This window comes from Ranitomeya imitator, chromosome 6, assembly GCF_032444005.1.
Source record: "Ranitomeya imitator isolate aRanImi1 chromosome 6, aRanImi1.pri, whole genome shotgun sequence".
Lineage (NCBI taxonomy): Eukaryota > Metazoa > Chordata > Amphibia > Anura > Dendrobatidae > Ranitomeya > Ranitomeya imitator.
In genome coordinates this window covers 428,971,007-428,983,020 of record NC_091287.1, presented here as the reverse complement: position 1 = coordinate 428,983,020, position 12,014 = coordinate 428,971,007, and the positions used below count along the sequence as shown (strand labels likewise).

Sequence of the window (12,014 nt, the reverse complement as noted above, 5' to 3'; positions counted from 1 at the left end):
GAACACATCTGGGACATCATGTCTCGCACCATCCACCAACATTGCACTAGACTGTCCAGGAGTTGGCGGATGCTTTAGTCCAGGTCTGTGAGGAGATCCCTCAGGAGACCGCCTCATCAGGAGCATGCCCAGGTTTTGTATGGAGGGCATACAGGCACGTGGAGGCCACACACTACTGAGCATAATTTTCTTGTCTTGAGGCATTTCCACTGAAGTTGGATCAGCCTGTAACTTCATTTTCCACTTTGATTTTGAGCATCATTCCAACTCCAGACCTCCGTGGGAACTTAGTTGTGATTTATGTTGATCATTTTTATGTTTTATTGTTCTAAACACATTCCACTATGTAATGAACAAAGATTTACAACTAGAATATTTAATTCAGTGATATCTAGGATGTGGTATTTTAGTGTTCCCTTTATTTTTTTGAACAGTGTAGATATATCAGACATACATAATAGAACATATATAGCATTTACCAAGCATATGAGGAGTACCAGCAGGTGTAAGGCTAGCAGGGTATAAACCGTCCTTTGAACCCCCTTACATAATTGCAGACTTAAAATTTATTGGGGAGCGGGAGAGGCGGTGATAAGGTGCATAGGACCCTTTATATGTAATGAATTGAAAGGTGGGAGAAGACTCTGTCAGGGACTTTTAATGAATTGGGAGGTGGCGGATGATGCTCAATACCTGGTTATGTATTCTTCCACCCCCAAATTCATTATGATGCTATCAAGTACTTATAATGGGGGGGGAACAGGACATGGACTACGGCTATGTGCACATGTTCAGGATTTGCAGGAGAAAATTCTGCTGCACATCCTAATGTGTTGGCAGGAAGGACACTGTGTAAAACACATTTTTTTTGGCAACAGTTTTTACATGCTTTTGTTACGTATTTTCCCCCATTAGTATGGGTGAAATAAGTTGCAAGAATTGACATTATGCATGAGACTTCAGGGATCTCATTCACTTGGCTCATATTGTACAACCTTGCACATTTTCCCTGTGCACATAGCCTTACAGTTCAGTTAATTGCGGAGAGTCAGAGACTGAATAATTTAGAATATTGGGCGGCAGAGAATTTAGTTAATGAGGGGAACAGTGCTGCCTATCACTTTATATTTGTAATGGTGTTGTACATATCTGTATTCAGGGGGTGACACAAGTATGTATACAATGTATGTGACCTTGTTATTTTCAGGGCTGTGACTATCTTTGTGACAAGACGAGTCGTGGCTGGGAGATTTTCGACATAAAGGCCTGACCATATGGAGAAGAAACAGCAGAAATCGGCTCTAATCAGATGAGACGTCAGCGGTAAGTTCCTGCATGTACCGTATATACTCGAGTATAAGCTGAGGCACCTACTTTTGCCACGGAAAACTGGGTAAGCTTATTGACTCGTGTATAAGCCTAGTATGCATTGTCCCATCATCCCTGTCCTGCTATGCATGTTTCCCCCGTCCTGTCCTGCTATGGGTGGCTCCCCCTGTCCTGTCATGTTGCTCCCCGCCCTGTCCTGCTATGCGTGGCTCCCCCTGTCCTGGTATGTCTCCCCCTTTCCTGGTATGCCTAGCTCCCCGTCCTGTGGCTCCCCGTCCTGTCCTGCTATGCATGGCTCCCCCTGTCCTGTCATGTGGCTCCCCCTGTCCTGTACTGCTATGCGTGGCTCCCTCCATCCTGGTATGTGGCTCCCCCTGTCCTGGTATGCCTAGCTTCCCCTGTCCTGTGGCTCCCCGTCCTGTCCTGCTATGCGTGGCTCCCCCATCCTGGTATGTGGCTCCCCCTGTCCTGGTATGTAGCTCCCCCTGTCCTGGTATGTGGCTCCCCTGTCCTGGTATGTGCCTCCCCCTGTCCTGGTATGTGGCTCCCCCTGTCCTTTCCTGGTATGTGGCTCCCCCTGTTCTTTCCTGGTATGTGGCTCCCCCTGTCCTGGTATGTGGCTCCCCCTGTCCTTTCCTGATATGTGGCTCCCCCTGTTCTTTCCTGGTATGTGGCTCCCCGTCCTGACATGTGGCTCCCCCTGTCCTGGTATGTGGCTCCCCCTGTCCTTTCCTGGTATGTGGCTCCCCCTGTCCTTTCCTGGTATGTGGCTCCCCCTGTCCTGGTATGTGGCTCCCCCTGTCGTGGTATGTGGCTCCGCCTGTTCTTTCCTGGTATGTGGCTCCCCCTGTCCTGTACTGCTTTGCGTGGTTCCCCCATCCTGGTATGTGGCTCCCCCTGTCCTGGTATGTGGCTCCCCTGTCCTGGTATGTGGCTCCCCCTGTCCTTTCCTGGTATGTGGCTCCCCCTGTCCTTTCCTGGTATGTGGCTCCTCCTGTCCTGTGGCTCCCCCTGTCCTTTCCTGGTATGTGGCTCCCCCTGTTCTTTCCTGGTATGTGGCTCCCCCTGTCCTGGTATGTGGCTCCCCCTGTCCTTTCCTGGTATGTGGCTCCCCCTGTTCTTTCCTGGTATGTGGCTCCCCCTGTCCTGACATGTGGCTCCCCCTGTCCTGGTATGTGGCTCCCCCTGTCCTTTCCTGGTATGTGGCTCCCCCTGTTCTTTCCTGGTATGTGGCTCCCCCTGTCCTGACATGTGGCTCCCCCTGTCGTGGTATGTGGCTCCGCCTGTTCTTTCCTGGTATGTGGCTCCCCCTGTCCTGACATGTGGCTCCCCCTGTCCTGTACTGCTTTGCGTGGTTCCCCCATCCTGGTATGTGGCTCCCCCTGTCCTGGTATGTGGCTCCCCTGTCCTGGTATGTGGCTCCCCCTGTCCTTTCCTGGTATGTGGCTCCCCCTGTCCTTTCCTGGTATGTGGCTCCTCCTGTCCTTTCCTGGTATGTGGCTCCCCCTGTCCTGGTATGTGGCTCCCCGTCCTTTCCTGGTATGTGGCTCCCCCGGTCCTTTCCTGGTATGTGGCTCCCCCTGTCCTGGTATGCGTGGCTCCCCTTGTCCTTTCCTGATATGTGGCTCCTCCTGTCCTGGTATGCTGTATCCGCAGTGGCCAGATGTTACAGCATAGTGGAGGGGATTTTATGAAATCCCATCTCCACTATGCATGCAGGGACGCCTCCGGCTTCCCTGCCTATACGCACATGCGGCGCGTCTTTCTAGACCAAAGCATGTCTATCACAGTCCAATGTATAGGATGGGGTGATTCCGCACGGTTCAATCAACACAAGCAGAATCTCCGCTCGTACAACAGGGGGCGGCGCTTTGGATGGAGCTGCGTTCAAAGCGCTGCCAATACTGAAGGTGGAAACATACCCTTATTCTACAGTCTCACATTTGTGTGATATGCCTCTGTGCTTCCAGATTTTATCGTATGGCACAGAGACTCCTAGAGTTTTATTGGTCCAGTCACACATACATGAAAGTCCCAGATCTGAGAATGTTTTGTTCTGATCCAATTTTGAAGATCAGCATAGGACATGCTCAATGTGTCTGAAAAGGCGGGCAGCACACTGACACTGCACTTGTAAACAGGAATGTAGCCTTATGTATAGCGCAGTCCCTTACTATGTAATGTACTCTTATTATGTATAGCACAGTCCTTTAGTATATAGTGTACTCACTTATTATGTATAAGTCTCTCAGTATATAGTATACTCACTAAACGGGGCTTAACGGAGGAACTACGCAGCCCTCCCCAACGCATGTGTGAAACCAACCTAAGTATGTAGTGTACTCAATTATGTATAGCACAGTCCCCTAGTATATATTGCACTCTTATGAATAGAACAGTCCCTTAGTATATAGTGTACTCACTTATTATGTATAGCACCATCCTTACAGTTTCCTTTTATGTATAACACTGTCCGGTATTATGTACCATCCTCTCTAGTTACAAGAGAGGGCACTGTGTAATATAGGATGGCAATAGACATAACAAAGGAGACTGTGTGTAGATTTGTTGCCATAAAAGGAGGGGGGCCCTGGACACACACACACATATATATATATATATATAGACACATATACAATATATACACACAGACATACTCATTACATATATACAGAATATATATATCTACAGATACACACTATAGACACAGCTACACACAGCAGCCCCCGCCCGTCGTGTCTGCGCCAGAGCATCACGTGACCGGCATCTCACTCGGGCACTACCTGTTTCCGGAGAAGTCACCTGACCCCGCTGCCGTCACATGACCACTTGTCAGCGGTGCTAGCGCTGCGGAGAGGTCACGGATCGGTGAGAGGATCGTGCTGTCTGTCCGCTGCTGGCGCCGGTACGAGCCTGTGCGGGAGGTGAGTGATGAGGACGGTTGTGCTGAGCGCTGTGTTCCCCACGCTGGGATGGAGCGTGTATGGCGGCGGCGCGGCCTCCGGTGGCAGTGGTGCTCCGGCCTCGGATGCTCTGTCGGTGCCTCCCGGTGTGTTGTGTGCAGCAGAGCTGGGCTGTCACTGATTTGCCTGCAGTGCGGGGGTAGAGCCCCTGCTCCTAATACAAGGCTATGGGGACACGGCTGTGAAGGGTTAACATTCCCCCCAACTGGCAGAGTATGAGATGTGATTACTGGGTGACAGTGGGGGATGGGGACCCCTCTGTGCGGCCAATGTTATGGGGTCTGCTCAGTCGTGCGCTCCCGGTGGGCTTTCTGCCACTAGTCCCATTCTGCTGGATTTAGCCTTCGGTAAGAGCTGCAGTGTCCTGTGACCTTGAGATCCTGTGTCACATCGTGACCTCCGACCTGCCAGGACGGCGACAGGGTCACACGTTTCCAGATGCGCTGGATTATCATTCGCTGCTCAGGAATCGCTTTGCCGTGGACATTAATGCAAGTTGCACATAACTGCGTCTTTCTTGTTATTGGTCTGTGGTTTTTTTTTCCAGGAAACTGTTTAGTTCTAAAATGAGTCCAAATTCCACCAATGTGTGAACTAGTTTTACGCCCACGTTTGCTTCCTCTGCGCTCCTGATGTTGTTTCCATACGCTGCCTGGTCCAATCCAAAGTATTTTTTCTCCCATAGAAGTTAATGGATTGAAATAAAAAAAAAATCCCCCAAAAATGTGACGAGTTTAGAGTCTGACTCTGGTGTATTATTTTATCTTCTGTATATAAAAAGATTGTAAAAATGGCAAAGTAAAAATGTTTCTTCCAAGTAGGTAAATCCATAGTATGGATCATAAGCTGCTGACCGCAGGGAATCCCAGGGATCCGGAGAATGGTCTTATCTCTGAATGCAGCCATGGTCCTAGACGTGCTCTACCTCTCTGGTCATTGTCTATAGGACGGCTGAGTGCAGGGCTCCATCAGTCCTATAGTCAATGAATGGAGCAGTGGGGGTCTCAGATCAGAATAGCGGGGTCTCAGTGGTGGATCACTAGCAGTCAGCCAGTTATCTCGTATTATGTCCCAACCCTTTTAAGGAAACCCCAAGGTTTGTGCAGTTTATTCTCCATGACGTGGGCTCCGTATTCTGCTCCTGGGCAGGGCATATAGAGTTGTGTGTGATCTTTAGTAATGATTGTACAAATCCACCTTCCGTTCCCTGGTGGTAATAGATTTCTGCAGAAGCTGTCGTCGCTCTGATCAGTAGGGACATGTCCGTGTAATCCGCCAGCAGATCTGCTGTGAATGGGGAGAAGTGTAGGAAGCCTTCTCATTCCAGAGCGGGCTTTGTCTTCTGCAGCACTACACTTACAGTACTATCCGGGAAAGCTGGGTGACAGTCAGTAGGACCTCACCCAGCTGTACAGCAGCAGACCTGACCTGTCCTGTGTTTGGCCATAGCCTGCTGTGTTCGGAGGATATAGGGGAATGACTGATTTAGGGTCCCACTCCCCTCTCTGAAGTAGCCGCAGTGTAGCCCCCTCTGGCTGACGGAGACTGTGGATAAAGCATGTGAGCTCCTCCATGGCACAATGCCGCCTTTCACTATAACCTTTCCTTTTTTTTCTTAGGACCTGATTTTTCCTACAAGTTCTCCCAGGCCGGCATTGCGCTGCCACAGTCCGGAGTGTCCTGCTCACTACTGGTTCCAGGTGAGGCTGTGGGCCGGACGGCGTGGCGCGCCCTCAGTGTGTACAGACAACAGCCGTCTTGTTGTGCCATCACAGGAAGCTGCCAGTGTGATGTAAACTCTGCCTCCAGCACAACAATCCCCCGATACGGGTGGGATAATAGCCCCTTACATGACTACATACTACATCAGGCTGCAGGGGGCATCTAATCTCCTCAGCGTATGTTCACACACTGGGGTCTTACACTGAAAAAAATTCCAATGTGTGTGCAACAGAATCCCTGTACAAATCTGAGGTTAACCCCTTGGTTTCTGCCGTGGATTTACAGTCGGAACTTCGTCTGAGGCTGATGTACGATGGCTACCTGCCACAGCCTCTGGGTGGTCCATGTGGAGCCACTTTAATAATGTATGACCCGGCGATGAAGAATCCGCTGCACCTTCAGAGGTCTTATTTCTATAAAACTTCCATTTTATTGCCAAATAGTTAAAAAATGTAAAAAAGCACAGTCCGATCCAACCAGTGGATATGTAGAACAACATAATTCCCCTGTAACCAGGCCTTAATCATGGTGGAGGCCATGACTTGAGCCCTACAGCAGACAGCCGGTCTCTGCCAGCCCGTGGTCTATACTGGCTGATGTTACTGGGAAGTGATGGAGCAGAAATGTTACCAGTGACTTTAGTGAAGCTGTTGCTGGGACTTGCGGTACTTGTCCTGTAACTCAGGGGAAGTTGCAGGCACATGATACTGTTAGCGATGTGTGACGTGCTGAGATCTCCCCCCTTCTGCTTCCTGACACTGAATGTGAAGTATCAGCACTCCACAAAATGAGGGGACGGAGCGGATGACAAGTGGGCGTACTGTAATCCCAAGAAGGGTTTCTGCAGTGACTTTCTTCTTGGGCTAATAGGGGACACCCCATTCAGGGACCTCTATCTTCCTATGGTCTGATAGGACACACAGACAAGGTTTCCAGTCTCCTCACCAAACATTCTGGTAATGTGGTTATTTCTGTGTTTTTAGGAACAGAGACGTGAAGATGGACATCCGCGGCGCCGTCGATGCTGCTGTTCCGACAAACATCATTGCAGCCAAAGCTGCCGAGGTCCGGGCTAACAAAGTCAACTGGCAGTCCTATCTCCAGTAAGTGACGGCCGCCGCTTTCCTAATTCTGGCAAATGTGACTTTCTGTTACGTGTAGGGACAAGCTTTAGTCAGTCGGGGTGCACCTAGGGTTTTGATTTTGCCTCTTTTTTGTAGACTAATTTCCATAGACCTCTTCATTCTCATCCACCACACTATTGAGCACACAAGCTCCATTCAGCCGGCCGTATACTTGGACTGAATTAATCTCAGAAGAAAAACTTTTTATTTATTTTTTTAAACCCAAACAGGTTTTTCCTTTTTTTTTTTTTTTTTTTGCTGCAACTGTGACATTATTCCATGATTTATCAGTATTTGCGTCTCCACAAAATGTTCTCTAAATACTACATTTTTTAATATTTGGATACATGTAGTGGGGATACAGCATTGCTCTGCTACAAAGTAGGAAATCTACTATATCAGCGTGTACAGGAAGCACAAAGGCGTTACACCGTTAGAGCAGAAAACTTGTGAAAACACCTTAATAAGTCAAGGCCTAAGTGTTGTCCCAACCCGCATCAGTCCCCGGCCCTCAGCCCGTGTTCAGAGGCAAAGTAGCCTAGTGGACAGCACAGGTCAGACAAGTGGTGAGACCATGCGCTGATCCGAACTGTCCGAAGAGCGCACTGTCCCCAGCATAGCTGGGAGATGTGCACTGCTAAAGGTTCTGTCACGGGTCACCGCAACAGAGAGGAGCCAACTGTCTGTAACTGTTGATTCCTTTGTAAGTGTGATAATTCCCCCATCCTCTCCACGGTGCATTCCTCTGTTATATGTGAGAGAATATTTGTAGGCTTGGTGTTTTCAGTTTATGATTATGGTCATGATTAAGGGAGCTTAGTCTCCAGAAACACGTTGAGATTCTTACCCATTTGGTTCGTGCTGAAGTCTGTATCCTCTATGCTTAAAAGTTTGTGAATAAAGAAAACTCTTTTTTACGGATTCAGTGAAGCTGGACATTCCTTCTTTTTTGGGGTTTTCAGTTTACCCTTGTTTGTTGGGTTGGTGTATTGCAGTGCACAGTTGCGCCTCTCTTCTCTGGGTGAGGGAAGACCAGGGCCGGCTCCAGGTTTTTGAGGGCCCCGGGCGAAAGAGTCTCAGTGGGCCCCTTTAATACATACCACGATTTATGATGCACAGATATGGCAGAGAAATATAGGTATAGTACAATGCCAAAGAATTCACTTCTTACAGTGTATATATACAGGGGGAGAGGTACTGTGCAGTGTATATATACAGGGGGAGAGGTACTGTGCAGTGTATATATACAGGGGGAGAGGTACTGTGCAGTGTATATATACAGGGGGAGAGGTACTGTGCAGTGTATATATACAGGGGGAGAGGTACTGTACAGTGTATATATACAGGGGGAGAGGTACTGTGCAGTGTATATATACAGGGGGAGAGGTACTGTGCAGTGTATATATACAGGGGGAGAGGTACTGTGCAGTGTATATATACAGGGGGAGAGGTACTGTGCAGTGTATATATACAGGGGGAGAGGTACTGTGCAGTGTATATATACAGGGGGAGAGGTACTGTACAGTGTATATATACAGGGGGAGAGGTACTGTGCAGTGTATATATACAGGGGGAGAGGTACTGTGCAGTGTATATATACAGGGGGAGTGGTACTGTGCAGTGTATATATACAGGGGGAGAGGTGCTGTGCAGTGTATATATACAGGGGGAGAGGTACTGTGCAGTGTATATATACAGGGGGAGAGGTACTGTGCAGTGTATATATACAGGGGGAGAGGTACTGTGCAGTGTATATATACAGGGGGAGAGGTACTGTACAGTGTATATATACAGGGGGAGAGGTACTGTGCAGTGTATATATACAGGGGGAGAGGTACTGTGCAGTGTATATATACAGGGGGAGAGGTGCTGTGCAGTGTATATATACAGGGGGAGAGGTGCTGTGCAGTGTATATATACAGGGGGAGAGGTACTGTGCAGTGTATATATACAGGGGGAGAGGTACTGTGCAGTGTATATATACAGGGGGAGAGGTACTGTGCAGTGTATATATACAGGGGGAGAGGTACTGTGCAGTGTATATATACAGGGGGAGAGGTACTGTGCAGTGTATATATACAGGGGGAGAGGTACTGTGCAGTGTATATATACAGGGGGAGAGGTACTGTGCAGTGTATATATACAGGGGGAGAGGTACTGTGCAGTGTATATATACAGGGGGAGAGGTACTGTGCAGTGTATATATACAGGGGGAGAGGTACTGTGCAGTGTATATATACAGGGGGAGAGGTACTGTACAGTGTATATATACAGGACAGGAGGAGTGGTACTGTGCAGTGTATCTATATATATAATTGTCTAAGGGTTTTTCCGTCTGTCTGTCTTTCTTTCTGTCTGTCCTGGAAATCCCGCCTCTCTGATTGGTCGAGGCCTGGCGGCCTCGACCAATCAGCGACGGGCACAGCGACGATGATGTCATAAAGGACGTAGAAATCCCACGTTTCTGATTCAGCAACGGGCACAGTATCGACGTAGATGTCATAATGGTTGCCATGGCGACGATGATGTCATAAAGGTTTCCTCGACCAATCAGCGACGGGCACAGTCTGCCGCGAATTCTGGAATCATCATTGTCCATATACTACGGGGACATGCATATTCTAGAATACCCGATGCGTTAGAATCGGGCCACAATCTAGTATATATATATATATATATATATATATATATATATATATATATATATATATATATATATATATATATATATATATATATATATATATATATATATATATATATATATATATATATACATACACAGTTAGGGCCAGAAATATTTGGACAGTGACACAATTTTTGCGAGTTGGGCTCTGCATGCCACCACATTGGATTTGAAATGAAACCTCTACAGCAGAATTCAAGTGCAGATTGTAACGTTTAATTTGAAGGGTTGAACAAAAATATCTGATAGAAAATGTAGGAATTGTACACATTTCTTTACAAACACTCCACATTTTAGGAGGTCAAAAGTAATTGGACAAATAAACATAACCCAAACAAAATATTTTTATTTTCAATATTTTGTTGCAAATCCTTTGGAGGCAATCACTGCCTTAAGTCTGGAACCCATGGACATCACCAAACGCTGGGTTTCCTCCTTCTTAATGCTTTGCCAGGCCTTTACAGCCGCAGCCTTCAGGTCTTGCTTGTTTGTGGGTCTTTCCGTCTTAAGTCTGGATTTGAGCAAGTGAAATGCATGCTCAATTGGGTTTAGATCTGGAGATTGACTTGGCCATTGCAGAATGTTCCACTTTTTGGCACTCATGAACTCCTGGGTAGCTTTGGCTGTATGCTTGGGGTCATTGTCCATCTGTACTATGAAGCGCCGTCCAATCAACTTTGCAGCATTTGGCTGAATCTGGGCTGAAAGTATATCCCGGTACACTTCAGAATTCATCCGGCTACTCTTGTCTGCTCTTATGTCATCAATAAACACAAGTGACCCAGTGCCATTGAAAGCCATGCATGCCCATGCCATCACGTTGCCTCCACCATGTTTTACAGAGGATGTGGTGTGCCTTGGATCATGTGCCGTTCCCTTTCTTCTCCAAACTTTTTTCTTCCCATCATTCTGGTACAGGTTGATCTTTGTCTCATCTGTCCATAGAATACTTTTCCAGAACTGAGCTGGCTTCTTGAGGTGTTTTTCTGCAAATTTAACTCTGGCCTGTCTATTTTTGGTATTGATGAATGGTTTGCATCTAGATGTGAACCCTTTGTATTTACTGTCATGGAGTCTTCTCTTTACTGTTGACTTAGAGACAGATACACCTACTTCACTGAGAGTGTTCTGGACTTCAGTTGATGTTGTGAACGGGTTCTTCTTCACCAAATTAAGTATGCGGCGATCATCCACCACCGTTGTCATCCGTGGACGCCCAGGCCTTTTTGAGTTCCCAAGCTCACCAGTCAATTCCTTTTTTCTCAGAATGTACCCAACTGTTGATTTTGCTACTCCAAGCATGTCTGCTATCTCTCTGATGGATTTTTTCTTTTTTTTCAGCCTCAGGATGTTCTGCTTCACCTCAATTGAGAGTTCCTTTGACCGCATGTTGTCTGCTCACAGCAACAGCTTCCAAATGCAAAACCACACACCTGGAATCCACCCCTGACCTTTTAACTACTTCATTGATTACAGGTTAACGAGGGAAATGCCTTCAGAGTTAATTGCAGCCCTTAGAGTCCATTGTCCAATTACTTTTGGTCCCTTGAAAAAGAGGACACTATGCATTACAGAGCTATGATTCCTAAACCCTTTCCTCCGATTTGGATGTGGAAACTATCATATTGCAGCTGGGAGTGTGCACTTTCAGCCCATATTATATATATAATTGTATTTCTGAACATGTTTTTGTAAACAGCTAAAATAACAAAACTTGTGTCACTGTCCAAATATTTCTGGCCCTAACTGTATATATATATATATATATATATATATATATATATATATATATATATATATATATATATATATATATATATATATATATATATATATATATATATATATATATATGGAGAGGTACTGTGCAGAGTATATAAACAGGGGGAGAGGTACTGTGCAGTGTATATATACAGGGGGAGAGGCACTGTGCAGTGTATATATACAGGGGGAGAGGCACTGTGCAGTGTATATATACAGGGGGAGTGGTACTGTGCTGTGTATATATACAGGAGGAGTGGTACTGTACAGTGTATATATACAGGGGGAGTGGTACTGTGCTGTGTATATATACAGGAGGAGTGGTACTGTACAGTGTATATATACAGGGGGAGTGGTACTGTGCTGTGTATATATACAGGAGGAGTGGTACTGTACAGTGTATATATACAGGGGGAGTGGTACTGTGCA

General features: G+C 46.8%; 1 protein-coding gene across 3 annotated transcripts in view; it reads left to right on the top strand.

The window, feature by feature from the left end:
* The first annotated feature begins 3,854 nt into the window (after positions 1-3,854).
* Positions 3,855-12,014, top strand: part of ATP6V1H (ATPase H+ transporting V1 subunit H) — a 235,209-nt gene continuing 227,049 nt past the window's right edge. The window contains exons 1-3 of one of the 3 annotated variants that reach the window (XM_069731341.1): positions 3,855-4,253; positions 5,912-5,992; positions 6,998-7,117. In XM_069731341.1, the coding sequence (XP_069587442.1) occupies positions 7,014-7,117 (104 nt within the window). In that variant the 5' untranslated portion in view covers positions 3,855-4,253; positions 5,912-5,992; positions 6,998-7,013. The remainder of the gene's footprint in view (positions 4,254-5,911; positions 5,993-6,997; positions 7,118-12,014) is intronic. The other 2 variants (XM_069731344.1, XM_069731342.1) reach the window with 2 other exon arrangements.